At 40.8% G+C, this 24,500-nt stretch overlaps 4 protein-coding genes and 1 pseudogene across 5 annotated transcripts; 3 read left to right on the top strand and 2 right to left on the bottom strand.

Moving 5' to 3' along the window:
* The first annotated feature begins 772 nt into the window (after positions 1-772).
* On the top strand, positions 773-2,853 carry LOC311359334 (ammonium transporter Rh type B-A pseudogene; annotated as a pseudogene). Its single transcript has one exon. The product of its transcript is annotated as an ammonium transporter Rh type B-A pseudogene (transcript).
* Positions 2,854-3,097: 244 nt separating this feature from the next.
* Positions 3,098-9,147, top strand: LOC311359907 (RNA-binding protein 39-like). Its single transcript, XM_084479942.1, has 15 exons — positions 3,098-3,256; positions 4,025-4,079; positions 5,522-5,571; positions 5,662-5,847; positions 6,079-6,132; positions 6,246-6,363; positions 6,608-6,760; positions 6,878-7,015; positions 7,140-7,205; positions 7,283-7,487; positions 7,944-8,030; positions 8,136-8,226; positions 8,334-8,439; positions 8,536-8,614; positions 8,702-9,147. The coding sequence occupies exons 2-15, from the start codon at positions 4,029-4,031 to the stop codon at positions 8,800-8,802; spliced, it is 1,485 nt and encodes a 494-aa protein (XP_084336068.1). The 5' UTR covers positions 3,098-3,256; positions 4,025-4,028; the 3' UTR covers positions 8,803-9,147.
* Positions 9,148-9,717: 570 nt separating this feature from the next.
* pabpc1l (poly(A) binding protein, cytoplasmic 1-like) lies at positions 9,718-16,430 on the bottom strand. The gene is made up of 15 exons (XM_084479610.1): positions 16,303-16,430; positions 15,313-15,517; positions 14,902-15,095; positions 13,823-13,938; positions 13,076-13,215; positions 12,873-12,967; positions 12,563-12,700; positions 12,163-12,258; positions 11,729-11,992; positions 11,422-11,509; positions 11,169-11,282; positions 10,958-11,088; positions 10,456-10,564; positions 10,225-10,355; positions 9,718-10,041 (listed from the first exon to the last, which is right to left on the bottom strand). The coding sequence occupies exons 2-15, from the start codon at positions 15,503-15,505 to the stop codon at positions 9,982-9,984; spliced, it is 1,869 nt and encodes a 622-aa protein (XP_084335736.1). The 5' UTR covers positions 15,506-15,517; positions 16,303-16,430; the 3' UTR covers positions 9,718-9,981.
* A 313-nt stretch (positions 16,431-16,743) lies between these two features.
* LOC311359615 (14-3-3 protein beta/alpha-1-like) lies at positions 16,744-21,076 on the bottom strand. Its single transcript, XM_084479665.1, has 6 exons — positions 20,973-21,076; positions 19,651-19,951; positions 19,430-19,553; positions 19,153-19,316; positions 18,503-18,598; positions 16,744-18,385 (listed from the first exon to the last, which is right to left on the bottom strand). The coding sequence occupies exons 2-6, from the start codon at positions 19,942-19,944 to the stop codon at positions 18,329-18,331; spliced, it is 735 nt and encodes a 244-aa protein (XP_084335791.1). The 5' UTR covers positions 19,945-19,951; positions 20,973-21,076; the 3' UTR covers positions 16,744-18,328.
* A 1,969-nt stretch (positions 21,077-23,045) lies between these two features.
* ognb (osteoglycin, paralog b) lies at positions 23,046-24,488 on the top strand (the record flags this gene model as incomplete). The annotated part of the gene is made up of 6 exons (XM_084480340.1): positions 23,046-23,195; positions 23,337-23,397; positions 23,558-23,722; positions 23,843-24,045; positions 24,131-24,223; positions 24,318-24,488. The coding sequence occupies exons 1-6, from the start codon at positions 23,097-23,099 to the stop codon at positions 24,486-24,488; spliced, it is 792 nt and encodes a 263-aa protein (XP_084336466.1). The 5' UTR covers positions 23,046-23,096.
* Positions 24,489-24,500: the final 12 nt, after the last annotated feature.

Genomic DNA, 24,500 nt, shown 5'->3' with positions numbered 1-24,500 from the left:
AGTCTTTTGAGGGTTTGCTTATTGTACCATGCAACAAAGAGTGCATGAGTGAATCTGGAATTACAATTGCACATATTATCCAAGAGACATTTGCTGCACCATCAGGTATGTTGAATAAAGTTGGGCAATTGTATTAGACCCCTGCATTCTCCTTTGTTATTTGACTGAGAGGATATCTGTGTGACTGGGAGCCACACAATGCATTCAAAGATATGTTCTACTCGTATATTTATACTGTATATATAGATCTATAATTTGCATTTAGGCAAATGTCCGAGGCCTTCAAAGAAATAAGTGTGTGTAAATAAGTGCACACATAAAGTGTGCGTGCGTGCGTGTGTGTCTCAAACATGCTTGTTTGAGTATAAACAGTGTTCAGTATACAGTATATCAGTCATTTTTAACAAACCTAAAATGAATCAATCAATTGACAGGTATTTAATTATATTATCTGTTATAAAATGATGTGAAAATAAAGTATAATTTTTCTTTTATCTGAAGCCTGTGCCAAAGGTCAGAAATTCTGTATAAACATTGAGTCATTTGAAAACATGTTTGCAAAAGGGAATCAATAGTCCAGTTTCTGGAATAATCGGTTGATTCCAGCCATAGCCGCAAATGGAATCCATACCAATTCAAATCCGATGACTTACTTTGTGGTAACAAATATACTCTATGTGAACAAATAATCCTAAAACCATTTTCTTTTCGAGATGACAGAGATTTTAGCTCTGAGCTTCTTCAACCTTTGACCACTTGCCTTTATTGCCACATACCTTATGTCATTGACATCGCAATACGGGTTGCGGCCCAAAACTATAAAATTGTGCATGATGATCAAAGGGCATGCAGACTTAGCTTTGCACGTAGCTTTGCACTATCACTCATTAATGTAGGAGCATGCCTCTGAGATAGTGGTGCAGAGATAGTATAAAGGCTAAAAAACGAATTTGCTTTAAAGAGCCCCAAATATGAGGCAGCCTCCGACGAGCCTGCGAGTGGGGTTGCCTGTGTTTGTGGTGGTTACACAGCTCTTCATAGTAGTGCTGTTTGCTTTATTTGTCACCTATGATGATCAGGCCGACGCCAAACTGCAGGGCAACGAAACTGTCGCCATGGACAACGCCTTGTATAAAGACTATCCTTTTTTCACCGACATACAGGTGATGATATTCATCGGCTTTGGGTGTCTCCTGGCTTTCTTCCGGCAGTATGGCTTTGGGGGCATGGTGTTCAACTTCCTCACCGCCACCTTTGCCATACAGTGGGCCATTCTGGTGCAGGGGTACTTCCAATTCAGCCATGATGGTAAGATCCACCTGGGGGTGATAAACCTGATCAACGCAGAGTTCGCCTGTGCTGTGGTCCTGATTTCCTTCGGGGCCGTGCTGGGGAAAACCAGCCCGCTGCAGCTCCTGGTCATGGCCCTGCTGGAGATCCCGGTGTACGCAGTCACAGAGTGGGCCGTGCTGACCTACCTGAAGATCAACGACACCGGTGGATGTATTCTGATCCACGTGTTCGCCTGCTACTTCGGCCTGGGGGTCACGTTTGTGTTGTACCGGCCCCGTCTGAACGAAGGCCATGCCAAGGAGAGCTCCAGCTACCAGTCAGACATCCTGTCTGCCATGGGCACCTTGTTCCTGTGGGTGTTTTGGCCCTCTTTCAACTCTGTGCTGGCGCTGAAGGGAGACGACCAGCACAGGGCCGTGCTTCACACCTTCATAGGCCTCAGCGCCTCCACGCTCACAGCGTTCGCGCTCTCCTCCATGCTCAACAGGACCGGCAAGCTCACCATGGCTGACATCCAGAATGTGACTCTGGCCGGAGGGGTGGCGGTGGGTGCCTCTGTGGACATGATGATATCCCCTGCAGGGGCTTATGCTCTGGGAATGATGGGCTGCGCTGCCTGCATGCTGGGCTACAGGTACCTGTCCCCTTTCTTAGCCCGCCGCCTCAGGATCCAGGACCAGTGTGGGATACACAACCTCCATGGCCTGACCGGACTCATATCCTCCACCGCGGGCATATGTGCTATACTGGCTGCTTCAGAGGAGGTCTACGGACCCAGCATGTATGAGACTTTTGCCCACATGGCACCTATGGAAGGGGATCCAAAATTGCTGGAGCTCCAGGAGCAGATCCCAGGTCTACAGCCAGGTTTGGGAAGGACTGCCTCGGAACAGGCCATTTACCAGGTGGCAGCACTGTTATCCACTATTGTAGTGTCGGCGATAGGAGGCGTTATTACAGGATTTGTACTGAAGATGCCCTATTTTGGATCACCACCAGATGAACTTTGTTTTGATGATGACTTGTTCTTTGAGGTCCCGCATAACTATGAGGCACCTATTACATTCAGTAATAAATGTATGCCAACTACGGAGGATTCGGCAGCGTAATATGTGTTTGCTTGCTATTGAATGAATTGTAAATATATATTTTATTTTTAAATAAAGAGTTTTAAACATCACAACAGATTGGAAGTACTACAATGGGTCTAATGCGGTTTTTATTTCAAATCTGCTTCTAACACAGATAACCCAATGCAATAACTGTTCCCTTCACCCTTCACACCATGGTGCTACGATATTTAGGATATTTAGGAAAATATCCCCCCCCCCCCCCCCCGTCCGCCTGCAACCCCAACAATCCCGCCCAACCCGTCCGGGCAGTGTCCCCGTTTTAGTTACACCGCTGAACCCAAAATGTCCCTGGATTTTGTCTCAGAAATCGGGTAACCTTCATTTAGGAATATGGCTATTCCAAACTATCGGGGGGCAATCTTTCATTGAGCTTCTCCAAAGTCTATGTTGTTATCAAATAAAGGTGTTTAAACGTGTATTACGTTGATTTTTTGTCGTAAAATGCCAGGAGCTATTTTGTTCCCTACGTGGAGAAATATAATAAAACGGCTACAGGTTTTAAAGTAGTGTGTAATTCTTCAAAGTACTCGCTAGATGGCAGATGACCGTCTGATCAAAGTAAAATACTTCTGGTATCGTGACTGGTCTGGTCGGAAACCAAACAACACCCGTGAACAGTTCTCGCGTGAGTGAGCGCAAGTTATCGCGTGACTAAGCGCCATTTGGAAATCGACCTGCTACAGTTGCTAGCCCGCAAATCATTTCGGTAGCGTTAGCAGTAGACGGTGTAACAAATACTACCGCTCCGTCCTTCCAGAAGAAAGAAAAGAGCAGTGTTAACTCCGGTGTTCGATAACCTCTCACATCGAGACGCGTGTCATTTCCAAAAGGTATTTTCGGTCTCATTCTATATTATTGTTCCGTTTCTCGGTAGCTAGCAACAACGAACGCGCTGCTACATGCTAATGAACCGAGTAGCTACGCGGATTTTGGGGGAAATTAGTTGACCTTAACTTCTTATCAGGATATGATTCAAGATAGCTAGCTAAATTAATAAAAACTCTATCCACACGGTTGGTTAGGGTGGGTCTAAATGTGCGTGTTGGGTGGGCTGATGGGGTCAGCGTGGGGAGGGCTAACGTGAGTACCGACTAACGTTACCGCTTCCGATAGCAGCGCAGCAGACGGAGGACGCTGTCAGGACGACCTCGTACTCGGAATCACGCAATAGATCGCAAGGAAATAAGTTGTATTTTATTGTATTTAACTTGACGTTAATGTCGATAAACTCGGACGTTAACCACTTCAGACCGTTTGGGACATCCTCTATGAATCGGCGTGCCTTTTGAATTCACACAAATCAATGTTTAAATATTACGACTTTCTAGTTAAGTTAACGTTATTCCTACAACTGCACACCTCACCTATCATGTGATGTTCGTGTGAATGATGTCAAGCCAGCTTTAACGTGTAAAATCACGAACAATATGCGTTTAAGCATACGTAAACTAAGTTACATGTTCTTGGAAACGAGCCCAACGTGTTGAATACCAGTTCCATGCACACGTTTACAGTCTAGACCAACAGTTGCATTATATCAGAAAGATAGGCGCCATTTTCTAATGTTATGAGTTTACAGGTCGTTTTCTGTCCCGCAGGGTCATGGCTGACGATTTTGAAATTGAGGCAATGCTGGAGGCTCCATTTAGAAAGGTGAGTTTCCGAAGAGACGCATCAGTTTGGCTGTACACCGACATATATTGATATTACATTGATTTGTTAGCCAACATGTATGCATTGTGTGTGTGGTATGTGAAGTTTTTCAAACGCAATACAGACTTTGAATAAATTCCCATCTATCTCTTTCTATAGACTTGCCTAATGATATCTCACCTCTTCTCCAATGAGTTCAACTTTGATTCCACTGTGAACTGTGGTAAAACGTAAGGTAGTTATGGAGTAATGTACTGATGCACTGTGGTTCCCTTAGGACTAAAAGAAACTCAACTTATCACATCCCTGTTCAGTTGCTACAAGGTGAATGCCAATGGACGATGAGCACATGTTATCGGTGCTATTAAAGAGGCAGTATTCAGTTGTAAAAATATGCAGTTTCCCACTATTTTAAAGCATGATGGTGATCAGAATTATATTTTTTGAAATGGATCATGCATACATGCACAATCTTGCCATGTTAGGCATCTGTTTTCAGGTATAGTTACATTTATTTTAACATTTGATCATGTAATTGCCTGCATTGTATACAGCAAGTTATGATATAAAGCGCTATGAACTTCAGTCATAGCAATCGTAGCTGTGTTGTGCATAAATAGCCTAGAGAATAACTCAACTGATTCAAATGCTTTTAACATGTCTAAAAATATGAATACTGCCTTTTTGCCTCCTCAACTGTAACTGTAATTATTTTGAGGTTTTAAATCGGTATTGAGTTTGCATGCTACACAACACCACACATTTTCATTAGCACACAGTTAAAACAAATGTGGCTATTCAACTTCCCTTTTCAATCAAGCCATAACCGGGCTTTTGGTCGATTTTCATGTTGACACCAAAACACAGTAGTTTGTATGTGGATGAACTAGTGGCTTTCTTTCCAGTTTCTGTTGGGCGTCGATGTTACTAAGCCCTGTGAATCCCTGTTTGCTTCAGGGCGAGATGTGTGACAGAGGTGGCATCGAGCTCTTACAGTTCAAGAACGAAAATGGGTGAAGATCACTGGACTGACACCAACCACACAGGATCTCTTTAGTGGCCGTGGGCCATGCGTAGCCTCAGGCTTAGGCTCAGATAGTGGCATGGGTACGGCTCATTAGATTGGTGGGGGACGGGAGAGGTTGGACCCCAGTAATGTCAAAGTTCACTGAACAATTCTATAATGATGGTAGTCTCGTAAAATGTAATTTTATCCGGGTTGCAGTGAGTACTCAACAATACTGCTAAAATGTTCTTGGGTAGGGTGGGAGGGGGGGTTCTTTTGTGCAAGGATACCTTGTGCAGGCAGGACAGTAAATATTTGGAAGTATTGCTAATTTAATGTATTGTGCATTTTCTCTTGTCCCACCCCATCCCCCCCTTTACCTTGACGAAATGTTTCCTCTGCGTCCTCATGATGTTCTTCTATCAACCTTGCTTAGGATGAAATCAAATCCTCTCATGCAAATGGACATGAAGCTCACAGCAAGAAGTAAGCACCCGATATCTTGGCATTTTTGGATAAACCCGAGAACACAATGGGCTCCTAGGTTTAATGTACCCATGTTGTCTTCTGTTCAAGGAAAAGAAGGAGCCGGAGCAGAAGTCCAGGTGCTTCTAAAAAAAGGAGCAGGAGTCGGGATCGGAAGAAGAACAAGAAGAGAAGCAAGAGCAGAGAGAGGAAGCGAAATGCCAGCCGGGAGCGTCACCGCACTCGCTCCCGCAGCAGGGATCGCCCCGGCCGCTACAGAGCTCGCAAGAGTCCCATGTATGTCTCTACATTTACCGATTGTGCTGTGCAGCTTTTATAGATGTGTATATACAATATTAATGTAGGGTAAATGTTTTGAAGTGAATCAGTGGTTTAGCCATCTTAAATATGCTTGTTCAAAGTGAAATGTGAGAGTGGCCTCAAGTAAAGCAATTATGCTTTCTAACTAATAATTGCTGTCCATATGTACATGGTGAGCACATCTGACTTTTTTTTTTTACATCCCAGACGGAAACGTTCCAAAACTCGTAGCCCTGTTAAAAGAGAAAAGAGTCCAATCAGGTGAGTGTTCGTGTTACGGTGAACCGTTGATGCCGTGTTGACGTCGCTTTATGCTCACATTTTCCCAAACGCCACATTCTCCATCTAACAAGCTCCCCTTTCTTGTCCTATAGACAACCCATTGACAACCTCACGCCAGAGGAGAGGGACGCGCGCACAGTCTTCTGCATGCAGCTGGCTGCACGCATCCGGGCCCGGGACCTGGAGGACTTCTTCTCTGCCGTGGGGAAGGTACGGGGGTGTTGTACATTATCTCAGGAAGCTTCTATTGCATGGCAAATCAGGGCTTACTTTACACGCCACCGGTACTCTTGAAATGTCCAGATTGTTTTTGCATTACATGTTTTATTTGATCTTTCCTGTATTGTTGCTTGCTAGCTATACTACTCCACAAGCCTCTGCCAATTGCCCCCAGTGGACAAAGTGTCTGGATTCAAATGGATTATTTAATTGACCGTTGCCTTCCTTTCCACAGGTGAGAGATGTGAGGATGATATCTGACAGGAATTCCAGAAGATCAAAGGGGATTGCCTACATTGAGTTCCTGGAGGCCAGTTCTGTGCCTCTGGCGATTGGTTTGACTGGACAGAGACTTCTGGGAGTGCCCATCATTGTCCAGGCCTCGCAGGTGGGTGTATAATATTTACATTTTCTGAACTGACTGAATGCCTATAACAGTTCCTGAATCTGTGAATATCAAATGATCAAAAATGATTTGAAATAACATGTTTGCATATATTCACAGGCAGAGAAAAACAGAGCAGCCGCCATGGCAAATAACCTGCAGAAAGGCAGTGCTGGCCCAATGCGGCTCTATGTTGGCTCTCTGCACTTCAACATCACAGAGGACATGCTGCGGGGAATATTCGAGCCTTTTGGCAGGGTAAATTAAAGCCAGTTAGCTGACAACTGTTCTTACTCCACTTATTTCCCTCGCATTTCAAATGAATACGTGCATTGCATTGCATTACTGCGACTGGTTGTAACACTGAATCTTTCTCCCAAAGATTGAAGGCATACAGCTCATGATGGACAGTGAAACTGGTCGATCCAAAGGATACGGCTTCATATCAGTAAGTACATGTAACTTTTTTATTTTTGGTGTCTTAAAGTTTTATGGCGTCTCATGATACATGATGTGTGTGTAAAGTTTGCAGACGCAGAATGTGCGAAAAAAGCCCTAGAGCAGCTGAATGGCTTTGAACTGGCCGGGCGGCCGATGAAAGTAGGCCACGTGACGGAGCGGACGGACGCATCCACCGCCAGCTCTTTTCTGGACAACGATGAGTTGGAGAGGACTGGCATCGACCTGGGCACCACAGGACGGCTGCAGCTTATGGCCAGATTAGCAGAAGGTAAATTACCACCCAAGAGGACGATGCTACGAGACCTTGGGGGACCCGGAAAGGGAGAGAGAAAGTTGAATGTTGTCCTTTTCGCAAGATAAAACAAAACTTTTAAGTTTTTATTTGTTAACATTTCTGCATTGTCGGATAGAAAAATTACCCCAGTGGCAGGTTTAAACCACCACTGCTTTTGGTCTTCTTGCAAACTTGTGTCGTGCATGATAGGTAAGTAGCACAATAGAGGCTTATTGCAGTAACAGATGTCTCTTATGTTACTACAATTGACCTCAAGTTTAGAAGGTAATTTTCCTGCCATGCAAAACATGAACGTAGTCTGGGATAAATATTAATTTATTTTTGACGTTCTAGTTTCCCTTAACCAAGGATTTTATGACACTTAATACCTTTAGAGTGCCACTGTACATAGGTATTTACAGCTCTTAAAATGTGTCTTTCTCCCCGTAGGTACTGGTCTGAAGATCCCTGCAGCTGCACAGCAGGCCCTGCAGATGACTGGTTCCATTCCCTTTGGAACTATGAGTGCCTCATCATGTTAGTTCCACAAAGTTGTGCCATGTCATGATTTGGCCAAAATTAATCTTTGTGAAGACTATGCATTGAAGCCTTCAGCAACTGATCTTTTTATCCACTTTACAGCTGCTGCAACTCCAGCACAGGCGTTAAACCTCCCATCACAGCCTCTGGCAACACACTGCCTGCAGTTGTCAAACATGTTCAACCCCCAGGCGTAAGGCTTTACATAATGCAACATCAGAAAATAAGCCATTGTTGATCCCATTCATGGCTCAAAAGGAACCACTTGTTCATGTTCTCATTTCAATTTCTTCTGTTTAGGGAAAATGACCCTGGCTGGGACACTGAGATCAAAGATGATGTCATTGAGGAGTGCAACAAACATGGCGGAATAGTTCACACATACGTCGATAAGAACTCTGCTCAAGTGAGTTCAAGCACAAAGTGCATCCATTTCTAGTGTGAATTTTTTATCCATTACGATCATGCATGTGTAAACACTATCTCTTAACCCTCTCCATAGGGAAATGTCTATGTAAAATGCCCTTCCATACCAGCAGCGATGGCTACAGTTAATGCCCTACATGGACGATGGTTCGCTGGTATGTACTCTTGACTTGTGCATCTTATTTTCTGTATGGATGTGGCTCAATTGTCAGATCCCTAATCCTGGTGTTTTTATCCTCTAGGTAAAATGATCACTGCAGCATACGTCCCGTTACCAACATATCATAACCTTTTCCCTGATTCAGTTATGGCAAATCAACTACTGGTGCCAACACGCAGATAGGTCTGAAGAACCTATTGAACACAGAATGTATATACAGAAGTTTGTTTTTTTTGCATACCTAGGTCTTAGATTGTTTGAAATAAGATGGTCATAAATTACTACTGCCATCTGTCCTCCGTTAGCCTGTCCATTTTAATGTCAAATTCTGGGTTTGTAATGTAAATAACAACCACAAACAAATTCACTGTAATTTTTTATTCCCATTCTTACCTGCCCTACCTAACCAGCAGACTTATGTTAAGATTAATAAAGCAGATTGTTTAAAGCAACCAATCCATGTTGAGTAGGAGATGAAAGACCTGATTTGGGGAGTACATTTATTTGCAATAAACTTGCCAAAAACAGTGCCGTTTGTCTCTTGCCACATTTATTTGAATGTAAATAGGTGGATTAATTTAACTTTTGGATAATTGCTACTGTATGGGCCATCAGAGTGCTCAACAGCTTCTTTAGAGAATGCAACTTTACCTAGTTATAATCCAAATCTGGCACAAGGGGAACTCTGTATTCCATTAGTAATGTCTTAGCCGCTGACCATACCCACCCTTCTACACATTCTGATCATTGGCTGATAGGACCAGGTCATACTGTAGCTTATTTTGACTTAATGCATTTACTTTTGCCTGAGTACCCCAAATTAAGCATCTACATAGTCTATTTATGCAGATTAACATACTGCGAAACAATGGATCACATTTCTTTGTAAAAGACAACGACTATATATTGCAGTTTTTTTTAATCCAACAAAAGGTACCATTGCAACAGCAAAATGGTTTAACAAACTTCTTAATTAAATTGAACACTTACAAAGTACCAATTAGTTTATCCTTTAACATTTTACTCTTTTTTTTCTGATTTACTTTTTAACTTCTTCATTCGGATTTCAATGTCTGAGGGGAAAAACGATTAGTTCGATAATGCAACACTTTACATCGAAGACAAATCTTAACAAGCCTTTTATATGAGCTTGAACAGGCAAGTATAGGCCAACCATATCACTGATATTGTCAGAGCCCAGTCTCTAAACCGTACAAAATCAAAAGGGAGTGGTGTAAGTAATGGAAAAAAACACTGGAGAAATCCAGGGAGCATGTCTACAGAAAACTTGTGAGGCAAGACAGCAGCACTACAAGAACCTGAAATGATGTAATCCTGTGGCAGCGGACCTGAAGAGGTTCTTTACTTGGAAGAGCATTCTTGAGCTTGGTGAGCCTGAAGCACAGCGACCGCCTCCTCCACCTAATAAGGAGTTAAGGGTTTGAGCCACATTAAATCAATTGCATTTCTACTGATTAAGAAAGGCTTATGAATAAATAAAAAAGGAACGACTACATAAGTAATCACAAGTATAACTTAAAGGCTTTGTTAAATCAAGAACCACTCATGCCTGTTAATTAAAGAGTATGAAAACATCAACCATGCCTTAGAATGCAGCGACTCGGGGGACTCCAGCATGTGAAGCAGCTCTGAGTTATCAATCTCCAGCAGCATGCCAGTGATTTTCCCAGCGAGGTTGGGGTGAAGTGCCTGGATCAGCGGGTACAGCCTCTCACCTTCAAATAGGATGTGGCCAACAGGAGGACCGATTATAAAATGAGAATCAACTCAATGCCTGTATGGATTGAATGGACAGGATCTTTAGGCCATACACACCCAGAAGCTGTTTCTGGTCCATGGGAGGAGCAGAGGCCAACATTGAGGCAGTGAGCGGCTCCTGGCCTCTAATTTGCACAGCAGGCTCCATTGACGATATAGGGACAGCCTTGCACCACAATAACATAGGAAACTACTTCATAACAAGCAATGTTACTGCAAGGGTTTTGTCCCACATTTAAACATTAAACAACCAGGAAGCCTTGAATGCAGGAGTATTATGTTTATAATATAAACTCAATCTGGGATATAATCTGTACACTGTGAGAAAAAAAAAAGTGTTTTTACAGTTGTCAAACCTGAGTAACAGAAGGTTTTATAATTTATCTCCCCCAAACAAATTTCGAACTTAACACTGCCAGGAGACTCAAGAATATATAGACTAAGAGACTCTGCGACACAAAGGGTTAGCAGACTCTCTGCTACCCTTTGTGTAGCAGAATCTCTTTGCAGTGATAAGAACTCCAATCATATAACAGTGGAACATGACACTGAAGAGTACCTGCTGTCTTGCCATAGACACAGGGACAGTAATGACCTGCAGGGTATTCCTAATGGAAGGGGAGTACTTGTACTGGCCGCCTCTGGCAGCAATGTCATTCCGGCCACCCACTGTCTGGGTTCCAATATTAGCTTAGAAACAAATTATGTCATGGTTAGTAGCAAACCTGATGATCTTTCTTTACAAGTAAGTAATTGAGTAAGGAACCTACTAGTTTTTTGGTACTTCATGTTAGGAACTTGGGTGGAAGCCTGCCTGACCGTTGCAATGGGTGTGGCCGTACGTCTGGGAATGGCTGCTCCCACCAGCTGGGGTGAGTAAGGACCTATGGGGGCATATTATTGTGCAAATGCTTTTTATACACACTTAAAAAGAACTGCCCAAGCTATGGTGACTGCTACAGCAAGAGATATGGAAAAGATGAAAGCAATGACAGCTAAGGATGCTATTTAACTTCTTCGAACCTTGAGCTCTTGGTGGCTGTGTGGTCCAGCGAGGGGCAGCTCTAATACCACTGACCGGACTGGGGTTATAGAATGAGCGACTAGGCGGCTGAGCAAAGTAAAAAGGATTTCAGGCATCATCTAAACATTGTCCAATTTCATTTACAATACATTGATAATGGACCCTTTTCACAGGTCCTCAATAATAGGGTAATTACTTCAAAGTATATTCACTGGACCAGTTGTGTCTATACTGGTCACCTGTGTTCATCCTACTGTGAAAAGTGCCCGATACACCGGACTGCGTGTCATTGGAGAACCTTCGTACCTGTGGCACAGTCGCAACATAGTAGCCAGTCTGCTGGTATGAGTCGACGATGGGGCTCGGCATGGACCTGACAGTGGAAAGTCTCTGCAGGTACTTGTTGGTCAGGATGGCTTTGCGCTCTTCCTTGCGTTGAGCCAGCGCAACGTACAACGGCTTAGTTGCAACAATACGCCCGTTCATCTCCGTTACTGCTTTAGTTGCTTCTTCAGGTGATGAGAAACACACAAAGCCAAAGCCCTTGCTCTGGCATCCATCCGTCATTACCTACAGATAGAGCAAGCATTATTGGTTAAAAGTGCATGAATCCAGTTCAGTTAGGAGTGAGATGGTTGTTGCATAAAGAAATACAATTTGATAAAGGCAACATTTAGTTAGCTGTAAGTAAATCAAAAGGGAGCGAGCCCACTGTTGAAGGGCTGCTAATGAGGCGGTACCTTTGCACTGGTAATAGTCCCGTAAGGGGAAAACTCCTTTCTGAGTCTCTCATCATTAATCGTGTCATCCAGGTTCTTCACGTACAGGTTCACTCCCTGCCACCAGACGGAGGGTAGAAAAAGAGTATCCAAGACATCAGCGAATGCAAACAGTTCGCCACTTCACTAGAACACATACTTGCTTAAAAACATGATCACTTTAAAATACTTAGAGGCACTACACTGAATATACAGCCTACCATCAGTATAAACATTATCAATCATGTAATTTGCTGAAGCAAAAAATATCAATTATGCTTTGTTAAGGTAAGCTAGCATTGAGACCCCTTGCTTCTTTTTAAACTGAAGCCTATGAGTTATGAAATGAACACGTGACATTTCAAACGACGGTGTAGTGTACCTGATAGCGCTGTATGCGGTCCTGTTTAATCTGGTCAAACTTGCGCTTGAGTTCCCCCTGTCGCTCGGTCCTCTTCTGTGCTCGACCAACGTAAAGGATTTTCCCTGTCAGATCTTTTCCATTCATCTCCTCAACGGCCTGAGGGACACCACAGAAAATACAGACAAGGAAATAAAGAGTTTTTGGAAAATACATTAAGTCGTTAATTCGGGATTAGAAACAACACTTTGTAGCCACCACTTCTTTACTGACACTGACATTCAACGGGTCTGAGGACTCTCACACAATGGCTGGTGTTCAATCTCCCCACCTTTTGAGCATCCATGTGGTTTCCATAGTTGACAAAGCCAAATCCACGGGAGCGGCCCCTCTCATCCCTCATCACTCTCACACTGAGAGTCTTACCTGAGAGTCAAGGAATGCAACTGGTTAATTTAAAGACCAGCCCAATCTGGAGGGTTGCCTTGATTTCATCCTCCAAGCCTGTATGCCGAAGATAAGGAAATGAATTACCAAATTTAGAGAAAAGTTCCTTGAGTTTTTCATCAGTGTATTCTTCCCCAAAGTTTTTGATGTAGACATTGGTGAACTTCATGGCTTTGGCCCCAAACTCACTCTCCCTTTCCTTGCGGGACTTGAAGTGGCCCACAAATCTACAAATAAAACAAATCACAAAGTCTCAATAATAGCAGGACAGAAGGACAATGGGTGTTAAATAGACAAGTAGTAAACATGATTGATTGAAGTAAATGAACATCACAAACAGGGTTTAACAATGATAGGATAATCAGCTGTTATGAATATGTTATAAATAATGTATTCCTTTATTTCTGTGAAAGGTTTTTGCTGGCTTAATACGATACTCACTTTCTCTTATGATTACGTCTCGGCAATGATAACCACAAAGCTTCAATTTCGAACACACACACACACACACACACACACACACACACACACACACACACACACACACACACACACACACACACACACACACACACACACACACACACACACACACACACACACCCTACTAATTCACTGACCTACTCAGGGATAACTGACATTTTTCCCCCAGGAAATGGCCCTTTTGCTTGAACATGTCCAACTCACTCCCTGTCTCTTGACTGAGCAAAAAACAAGTAAACAAGTAATTTACAGGGCGGTCCTACAAAGTCAATATCAATCAGTCTCAACTGGTCTCAACATCTACTACTTACATACACAGTCAATATTTTTTATAATTTGGTATCAACTCACACTTTGCGATCATTCAACAGCATCCCATTTATGGTTTCTATGGCACGGTTTGCAGCCTCTTGTGTCTCAAAGTGGACAAAGCCATAGCCTTTTGAGCCCTTCTCATCACAAACAACCTGGGAACAAAATGATTCATGCATGTGAAAAACATCTTGGAAGTTAAGGAAATAACTGTAAACATGTGTAAAGCTATATTATATTAGTCGGTGACAACGCTCATACCAAATATGTATGTACCAGTATGTTGACCTAATAAATGTATATAGATTTTCCAACAACAAAATTATATTGACGTAAAGCAGCAAACATCATGAGCTTTCAGCCTCAGCATTGCCAGCATCACCAATGATTTCCAATCTAGTTGATTGTAAAAGCTCAACCTAGCACTGACACTGCCCTGGGAAAGCAAACAGCTTGGAATTCTTCCTTGTGGCTGTTCAAAGGTTCAAAATAATTCCAAACTTTCAAAGCATGTCTTCAAAGCCCTAAATTCAAAATAATCTTATAAAATGATTAACATTCTATGCAGTCGGTTTACTTACTCTCAAACATTTAGAATATTCAAATCAGTACTTTGTAGAAGCAGTGTTGGGCAGAAATTATAGCTTTGTCTTCATGGGTAAGTCTCTACAAGTGTTTTAAGCAGTTTCCCCCGGTTCTTAATGGACTTCCTCTTAAGCTCAACTTGAATGGGGAGCATCCATCTTCTATCCATCAATCTATCTTCAGGTGTCTATAGATATTATTTATAGGGACGTTCCTTACGAACAATTAACCAGGTTAACCAGGTGTTTTGTCAACAAGTAGTGGACTCACAAAGAAAATGCCAAAATGTATTGGCAATACAATTTAAATATATGTATTTAAATTGTATGTATTGGCAATACAATTTAAAATATATGTATTTAAATTGTATTACCATTCCATTCAATAAATGGTCAAGCCTGTGACACAAGTGATTCCTGACAGAACAATATAATGGGTTAATTGTACCTGGAAAATTAAACACAACCTGATACATTTGCATTTGGTTGTAAACATGTGGCTGCTTTTAAATAAAGTGGGCATAATCCACTTACCTTGCAGGACAGAATATTCCCAAAGGCTGAGAATGTATCGTACAGGGCCTTGTTGTCGATGGAATCATCCATGTTTTTGATGAACACATTTCCCACACCCGATTTCCTCAGTCCTGGGTCACGCTGAGACCACATTATTCTGATGGGACGACCCTTGATAACTTCATAGTTCATTGTATCCAAGGCACACTCAGCTAAAAAAAAAAAAAGTATACAGGAGAATGTTATCCAAGACATTAAAAATTAACAGAGGCTCAATGAGTGTTAAAGTTACTTTATACTAGCATGCTCTATGTTGACCATTAAAATAAATTATGAACTGAGTGACCAAACTTGTTATTTATTTACAATTGTATTTTCAACTGAATGTTTTAATGCCATGCCAATTTTGAATGCCATTGTGTACTGTACCATCAGCTGGTTGCTGGAAATTTATGTACGCATATCCTAGAGATCTGCGTGTGATGAGGTCACGGCACACCCGAATCGACATGATTGGCCCTGCAGGTGAGAACTTCTGGTACAGCATTGCCTCTGTAACATCAGCATGTAGGTCCCCTACATACAGTGAAGCTAGGGGGTAGGCTGGTCCATTAGAGTTCATCTTCAATTGCAACTGCAAATAAATAAATCATACATGCAAGAAATATTAACAAATCAATCTGAATACAGCAGCATCTTGTCTTATCAATTAAAAAAAAAATTATGTATATATATATATATAGTGTGTGATTTGTCTCCCCCCCCCCCCCCCCGTTTTAGGTTGAAAATGTAAGGTTTATGTCTTTTTAGTTTGCATTAAAGGTGGATGTTCAACCGTAACTTTAAAAAAAAATAATTAGGCCTATTTTTTCATGATTAAAAAACACATCCCTCTTTTTTGACAAATCACACCCTGTATATATGTAGTTGGTTTGGAGGAGTTTTGTAAATGCCGACTGCAATACCCATGCAATGGCTGATTCTCAAATTGAATACTTAAAAAGAAACAACAATTGTAGTTTTTTATAATTAATATCGAGGTTTAGACCTTATCGCCATAATGGACTCATTGCAAATAATTGCACATGGCAAAAATAAATCTTCACACTATCATTTCAAAACAGTGGTTTTTGTTCGTCCTGGAGTAAAACGTTTGGCTGAAAAACGGCATGCTATAAGTTAGCCGTCTTCACTCTGAAGCTAGCTCACTTCATGAAGAAGACAGAACACAACACTGTTAACAGTCACATTTCAGGTCAAACTACATGTAACTGATACATGTTATGTTAATCAACGTGTGTAGTTTATTTGGTATGGTCCTAACTACCTCGTATCAATAAAACTAAATAAACCCAGACTCCCAACGGGACGAGAGCCTCGTTAACTCGACGCGAAGCTGCCGAACTGAACTTTTCTTACTGTCAAGTGGCCCACGGCGTTCTACGGGTCGATGTTGTATAGGTTTTTCCCCAAAGTATGCCTTCAATGTGTCGCCTCCGGACAATAACTTTAATTTTAATTATAAGGTGAAACACCTGCCAGTCGTCCGCCACGGAGCACGCTGCTGTCTGTGAAGTTGTCGAACTTCACGGGCCACGCAGCAGCGCGCTCAACGGATTAAACTACGCAAGAGAAAATAGTTCTGTGCCTGAGCCGGTACTTCTCTGGCTTTTCACACTAATGTGGGGACAAACCTGATTATTTTTTTTAATTAAAGAGGGATTTTAAAATAAAACTGCTAATGTAGACCTATTCATTTTTATTTGGAACCATCTATTTCGATTTATGTTACAGCAGAGCAACTATTTCATTGGTGCTCCAATTGCAAATAGTTACTTTGGGGAAAGAAAGACATCTTGCTTTTTATCTTAAACGAAACTTTTATTTCACTGAATGGTCTTTGACACTTTCCTATTTCTTACACGTATAGTGAAACTAGAATGATTTTAAAGATACATACACAAATCTAGAATTACACCAACCATTGTTTATCTCCATTTCATCATTGCTTTAGAGCTATTCTAAGTTTTCACAACCACGTGTGTGCACTGGGTAATAGACTGTTACAGAAGCAATTTTAACCAGAAGACTTGTCAATAAAAACAAAGCAAATTGAGATAGCCGATATACAGACAGACTTTGTTCCACATTCACTAACTGCATTTCCATCAAGCAGAGATAAGAGAAATGTACTTATTTTCAATAACTTCAAATTCATTGGAACCTTGTCAGCAGACAAACCATCAGCTGTGTATGTGGAATGGTCTCTTCAACTACAGTATGGGAAATGTAGTGGTGACAAATGGTATTGTGACACTTGGCTTCTTCCATTAGAAAGGGCTTCTCCAATCATTTATCTTTAAATTAAATTCAGAGAACCGTTTTAACGACTGGAACATAGGTGCTAGACCCCGACCCAACACACATGCACACAAAAGAGGCTGCAAGATAAATTCAGGCACCAAACTTTGGAGAAAATAACTGTTTAAAGAGGAATATTTTGCAAGCAGGGTTGATACAGTGTGATAAAGACAATTTCAATCAACATCAATAAAAGGTTATTCAAGGCTTACATACACATGATAGTCTAACTTGAAAATACATGGACCACATTGAAGCACATAGATTTTGTCTTGCACTGATTTCAAGCAGCACTGATTTCAAGCAGCACCTGAAGTGAGTAAAACAATGACAATCCACTTTCAAAATAATTAAAAATAGCACTGCCTTTCAAAAAGCCTAATAAAGTGGAATGTCTGAGGTTAAGGAATCTTACACGACAGTCTAAAAGGGTCCCTTAATCAAACTTTAAATTTGTGAATTTGTGAACATAATCAAAGTATATCAACAAGATGCCAGTGTCACAATACAGCCTCTCTCCTTTCTGTATGAGCCCACAGCAGAATTGCAGTTAGTAAAATACAGGATTGTACAGTGTCCTTTTTTTTTTATTAACAATTTAGTCTGTGAAGCATTTAATATATAGCATCACAGTGTTTGGTGAAAAATCAACTGCCAGTTTAGTAACCATACCAGAAAACCTGTAAATTCCATGACAAATCACACAAAGAGTATGTAACAAAAAAAGGAGGAAAAATGCACAACAAACTAGCTTGGGCAAATGAATTAAGGAAGGATGATTAGAATTCTCCCCCTCCCCCGATACACATTCATCATTCACAACCATTCACACCATGTTCCTCTCAAAAATCACACAGAACCTTTCAAATGCATCCACACAAAGCAAAAATAAAATAAAATAAAAAGAATACTGCGACATGGACCTGTCACCTCTCAGCGAACTGAGAGGGGTAAACTAGTTGGTCAGGAGCAATTCAGTCTGCTTGTCATACAGAAGGGGAAGGGTTTGATGGAGTGGAGGGGATGAATATAAGCTGTCTGTGTTTAAGATAAAGAGTGTAGGTGGATTAACAGTGCAATTTCATTAGTTTTCCCCTTCTCCGGTCTCTCCCTCATCTCCCTGGCTTTCTGATGTCCACAGCTGTAGAAAAAAAAAAAAAAAAAAAAAAAAAAAGACATAAGGCATCAATACACCCAGATGAATGTAAGGAGTGGCCCATCATGGACAATAACAAAATATGAAGATTGTTCAACTCACAGTCAAGTTGTCCCTTAGTAGTTGCATGATCAGGGTGCTGTCTTTGTAGGAATCTTCATTCAAAGTGTCAAGTTCAGCAATGGCTTCGTCAAATGCCTGTAAATAGAATAAATAAAATCAGGTGTTCTAATATATATGCAAGTGGTGACAATTTTACACTGGTCTGAAATTGTTGGTCTCGGCACAATCAATGTTCATAGATTAGCATGTCAACCCTTGCTTGAAACAAGTGTCACTGTTACCGGTGATAGATGGGCCGCACAGAACCCCACTACCCCCTATTCAACAGGGGTTAAATGTGTGTTCTAAGGGTAACTATGGTGAGATCCATTGACTGGATAAGTTCTGTGGATTGCACCAGTTTGTGGTGCATCGATGTGTGATGCACCCATTGATTAATAACATTTTTTTTTTGTTTTTCAGGTGAATGGCGTTAGTCCTGCCGTGCATTTTCAAAACATTTAAGTCTACCAAAACAGAGCCAGACTCAGACCAATGAGTGGATCCAAACGCCACTGATGTCCACGCAGCAATCCTACCTTATATTAGCTTTGTTTTTGTTAACAATTAACTAAGTATTTCATATTGAAAGATTTGAAATCTAAAATCTGTTCTTGCCACATTATTATAAGATGCAATATGTTATATACCGTCTTTGCCAGGTTACAGGCCTTATCCGGGCTGTTGAGGATTTCATAGTAGAAGACTGAGAAGTTGAGGGCCAGACCAAGCCTAATGGGATGTGTTGGCTGCATGTCTTTCTTGCTGATGTCAAAAGCATTCTGGTAGGCCTCCTGAGACTGATCCACTGTTTCTTTAAGGGGAAAGAATATATAAAAAGGTTAATAACTTTTAGGCTAAATTCATTGGTCATTATTTATTTACATATATACACACACATATACACATACATTTTAAAATACATACCTTTCTTGGAATCACCAGATGCTACCTCAGAAAGGTATCGGAAATAATCCCCTTTCATTTTCAGATAGAAGACCTTGCTTTCAGGAGCAGTTGTATTTTCAATCAGAAACTTGTCCAGGAGTGCCTAGAAACAAAGACCACAGAGCACGTATAGTAAAATGATACATTATGCATCAGATGCAATATTTAAAAAAATCAATATTGTAATTTGCAGCACTTACTAGCACTTCCTTGCAGATGGACTGCAACTCAGTTTCGATCTCCGCCCGGTATGCACGTGCCATCTGCTGCTTTTTCTCATTGCCCTCAGTTTTCTGCTCAATGCTGGAGATGACACGCCAAGATGAACGGCGTGCCCCGACCACATTCTTATAGGCAACAGAGAGCAAGTTGCGTTCCTCATTGGAGAGTTCCACTCCCTGCTCCGTTACAGACTTCATGGCAGCAGCCATATCATCATAGCGCTCAGCCTGCTCTGCAAGCTTGGCCTGCTGTACCAGGTCGTTCCTGTCCATTTTCTGTCTGTTGAGACAAAAAACAACAATATTGGTCAGTCAATACTAAAATGTACTTGTATTTAAAATAACATGGGTGACACTCAGGAAATAAAATGGTACTGTAAAATAGTATTTGAGCCCTTGTAAGCAATAATCCGATTTCATAATTAACTACAACATTAACGTAACCTAGTAGTAATAGTAGTAAGTGGAGGCAACGACGTTAGCCAGCCGTTTTATCTTATTCAGAATCGAAACGGCATCGACGTGTTTATGGAACAAGCCGTTTCATACAATTTGAATATAAACAGACGCCTATAATACGCCTTATTTAGCGAAGCAATGCGGGCTAATTTATTATTTTAGCTCAATTGGCATTTACTAAAATGAGCCGGAGCTTCCCCGTGTCAGGTTGTAAGGCCCCTCTACACGGCTAGCCCCCGCAGCGGCTTGGCTACCAAACCTCGATGGACAACATTTCCAATGTTAACATTTCACTAGCCGAACGATGATGAGCGCTTTGGTGGCAGAGCTCATTTCAAGTGAATTGTATATTTTAAAATGCATCCATCAGAGATGAACTACATATAGCTGGGGCGATTTGAGTGACGATTCCGCTAGCTCTACACCACTGTCTAACCGTTAGCCTTCGTTATGTAGCCAACAGGCTAGGTCTGAGTTAGCAATGGCTGACCACCTCCAAACTCCAAATGTGGGCCCAGCGAATAGATTAACGTCCTTTTCATCAATCAATACGAGATAGCTGTATCAAATGACAGGGAGTATATTGGGGTGTATAACTACATGTCAATAGTGGTAGAATGGCTGTCTGGACCACGAGCCAGACGGAACAAAGTGTCATGGATTCCGATTCCGAACGCAGGTTAGCCAGGAGCTAACGTTAGCCAGCAGCTAACGTGAGCAAGGCTCTCTAGCATGGTGTCTACTCCACAGCCTTCTTATAATAAAGACGTAAGCGATGACATCGACATTAACATGCATGTAACCCCATTTACAAACGGATTATTGAACAGTTAAAAACATACCACACTTAATATATTGGCGACTTTAAATCTTGTTTTTTCTCTGGACGATCGAGCCTCCGTCCTCCGTCTTCTCCGCGTATCGTTCAGGGCAGCAGCACTTCCGTTACCTTGACACTTGTGTTTCCTCCCTACATCTGCATTATGCAACATCAGCCCACAACAAACAGGGTAACACTTCACAATGGGGGTCCATTAATTAACCGATTAACATTAGTTAATGCAGTGATACGTATTATTATATAGCATTAGCATAGGGGTTAGGTAGCTGGCAAGGGTTAACCCTGGTAATACCTTAATTCCCTCAGTATAACAGGGACACCATTACCTTCGTTTGCATGAACACCATTAGTTAACATGAACACCATGTTCATGTAGTAAATGATTACTAGACGGACCATTAGTTAATGTTTATTACTGTGTTAACTGATTTTAATTCTTTAATAATAAGTTAAAGAATGTACTCTTATTGTTAACCACAAAGTGAATTAGATCTGTTCAACACCATCTAAAGATTCCCAAGATGTTAGCACCATACGAGGAGACTCCAGAGAATTGTTTTTCATTATTGAGCAAGTTAACTTTCAGAGTTGTTTATCGCAAGTGTCTCAGCAGAGGGGCAGCATCTTAAATGTAAGTTAAGACATTGGTAACATTAATTAGCAGTACCTGAACACTTTTTATTTAATATAAACATGTATTTTTATAATTGTTAACACCATTATAACCTCAAACAGAAGCATCTTTCACAAGCAAACAAGGAATGTTGAAAAGGTCTTGTTTACAAATATTGTATCAACTGCTGCCCTATTGCTTTCAAATTCTGAGTTGGTGACTGCTGAGTGAGATGTCACTTAAACATCAACACTCTGAAACATCAAACATCAACCACTTAATAGCCTTAACCTTCAAAGAAATACATAACAATATGTTACTGTATATAATTACAATAAGGATGGGTGTATTTCATCATTGTTCATAACCATTCATACCACGATTATGAATGGTTGTAACATCCTTATAATATATAATAGATAAAGTTACTTCAGAGTTGAATGAACAGTTATTTTGGCACACATAGCACACATTATTCCACTAGTTGAAAGATTGTGTAGAATTATCTATGCTAACAGTGAAAGGAGTGTGAAAACATGTTGCCAAGTTGTGTGCAAAGGTGGAGACAGAATGAGTACGAGATATGAGAAACAAATGTGATTGTGTAATGATAAACTCAAAATCATGCATTCATGATTTGATAACAGAATCATAGAACATAGAAGCTTTTACAAAATCAACATATCTGGGCTACTCTGCAAATTCTGGTTTTGCCAAGAGAAATAATAAATTGGATGGGAGGGGGTGTTGTGTTCAGCATTATACGGGAAATGATTTTGGAGTGGGGAAACGCTTGGAAAGGTTTTGTGGGTGGAATTGGATAAAATTCACTGATGACACACAGTTTAGCAGTTTGGGGGAAAATCCATGCCAAATGAGGAGGACCATTGCCGTTACTTTTTGTTGGACATTAAGAATAGCAGACATTTAAAGGAGAATATTGTAGTTTTATGTTCTTAATAACACCCAGTGTACATATATTATGAAACTGCAGCTAGTTTTAAAATAATTATACAGAAATTGTTTAATGAACTCACAAACAAAAAATCCATTTAGCATATTTGCTCCATTTCAACTGTTCCTTGCTTTCCTAGATTTTTCTATTTTCCTTCTTTCTTTTTTTCCATTTATATAATACACCATAGAAAATAACTGAGGATAATTTTAACATAAGTAGCCCTAGCTGTAAGCTTGCCTTCAACCAAGGTTTGTATTATTATCATTTGGTTTTTGATTACCTCAATGCCTCATTCACAATGTAGAGAAACTATCCCATAATACACCTGTACAGTTTATAGTCTTTATTTATGCACAGTGCAACTACTTTATCAAAGTCAAAAGAGCAGCACAGCAAATATTGAGTTAAATTCTCTTTTCCTTTTTTACCTAAAAGTCTACTGGCAGCTTGATGAAAACTGCATGGAAAGTTTTCCTGATCACAAGTACGCCAGATCACAGCCCAGCAAACAGCTACTTATTCACAAGCCTTTCCTCATAGGAAATTGAGAGAAAATGCACTTGGGGATGGTAATATGCGTGATTCTTTTAATTCCATCACTAGTGCTATGTTCTCCAGCCAAGAATGGATATATTGAAGCAAGGGCACCTAAGGTAACAAACCCAACAGGGTTAATTAAACATTTTGTTTGAGTCTCGGATATTGTAGAATTGCAGAATTAATATGACACAAATTGTATTCCAAGTTTGCCACTGAAATACCGTATACTTTCAAGATGTGTTGTTTCTTTGCAGAAAGACATTGTGACCATTCCTGAGTTCCCTCAAGACTTACCAGCAGAACCAGATGCTGCTGGTAATGTAATTTGCACAGACAAAAAACTAAAAATCAAGTATTAGAAATGGCCAAATTGTATATTCCAATATGTGTATCATTGTGCAATATCCTTCCAAATAGATGGTGCATATAACTTTTCAATGATAATAGATGTTTTCCACTAAATCATACAATACAGGGCTGCCCACGTGTCTGCTCTGTGTGTGCCTTCTTGGATCGGTGTACTGCGAGGAGGTGTCCCCTCAAATGACAGCTATCCCAGCACTGCCAAGAGAAACAACATACCTTTATGCACGCTTCAACCAGATCAATAAGATAAAAAACAAAGACTTTGCTGATATGGGTAAATAAATGGATTAAATAGTTTATTCCATATGACTTTATGCCTCGATGACCGTATGTTTACTTTTTGGTAAAGATCTTGGCCAAACCCAAATTATGTTTGGGTCTTCTTTATTTTCAGGAGCATTAAAAAGAATTGACCTGACCGGAAACATAATCAGCGAGATAGAAGACGGGGCTTTTTCCAAACTTACCAATCTTGAGGAGCTCTATCTGGCTGAGAACCAACTAACAAAACTGCCAATGCTACCCAGCAAACTAACAACATTGAATGCCAATTTCAACCTCCTTAAATCCAAGGGTTTGAAGTCCAATGCCTTCAAGGTAAGATATAATACAACAATGTATCTAAATTCAGTTTAAAGGTCAATGAGTAAATCTGAAAAGTGCATCAATGTCTTGTGTGCAGAAACTTTCCAAACTTGCTTTTCTATACCTTGGAAATAATAAACTGGAAGAAATACCACAACTTCCAGAGTCTCTACAAGTTGTTCACCTCAATGTAAGGAAAATACTTTTTTAACGTGTTTTCATGATATTTTCAATGGTCTTTGTTTGTCACACAGTAAATATGTTTATTTTCTCTCCTGCTTCAGAACAATAACATCAATACAATTACTGATCAGACATTTTGCAAAGGCAACACAACTCAGTACATCCGAAGAGCCATGGAAGAGGTGAGACTGGATGGCAACCCACTTGTCTTGGCTCAGCACCCAAATAGCTTCATCTGTCTGCGGAATCTTCCAACTGGACAATACCACTAAGTATTAGATAAC

The sequence above is a fragment of the Micromesistius poutassou genome (assembly GCF_964030765.1).
Source record: "Micromesistius poutassou genome assembly, chromosome: 15".
In the NCBI taxonomy this organism is placed as follows: Eukaryota; Metazoa; Chordata; class Actinopteri; order Gadiformes; family Gadidae; genus Micromesistius; species Micromesistius poutassou.
Note: the sequence above shows the minus strand (reverse complement) of the source record. Positions and strands in the feature narration are given on the sequence as shown.

Coding starts and splice junctions, on each gene's coding strand:
- LOC311359615 (XM_084479665.1), bottom strand. CDS start 19,944: ATGGACAGGAACGACCTGGTACAGCAGGCCAAGCTTGCAGAGCAGGCT. Junction 19,317..19,429: donor ATCTGGTGATTCCAAGAAAG/GTATGTATTTTA, acceptor TTCCCCTTAAAG/AAACAGTGGATCAGTCTCAG. Junction 18,599..19,152: donor CCTGTAACCTGGCAAAGACG/GTATATAACATA, acceptor TTCTATTTACAG/GCATTTGACGAAGCCATTGC.
- pabpc1l (XM_084479610.1), bottom strand. CDS start 15,505: ATGAACTCTAATGGACCAGCCTACCCCCTAGCTTCACTGTATGTAGGG. Junction 12,701..12,872: donor ACCACATGGATGCTCAAAAG/GTGGGGAGATTG, acceptor GGTGTCCCTCAG/GCCGTTGAGGAGATGAATGG. Junction 12,259..12,562: donor ACCGCATACAGCGCTATCAG/GTACACTACACC, acceptor GTCTGGTGGCAG/GGAGTGAACCTGTACGTGAA.
- LOC311359907 (XM_084479942.1), top strand. CDS start 4,029: ATGGCTGACGATTTTGAAATTGAGGCAATGCTGGAGGCTCCATTTAGA. Junction 6,364..6,607: donor TCTTCTCTGCCGTGGGGAAG/GTACGGGGGTGT, acceptor TCCTTTCCACAG/GTGAGAGATGTGAGGATGAT. Junction 7,016..7,139: donor TATTCGAGCCTTTTGGCAGG/GTAAATTAAAGC, acceptor TTTCTCCCAAAG/ATTGAAGGCATACAGCTCAT.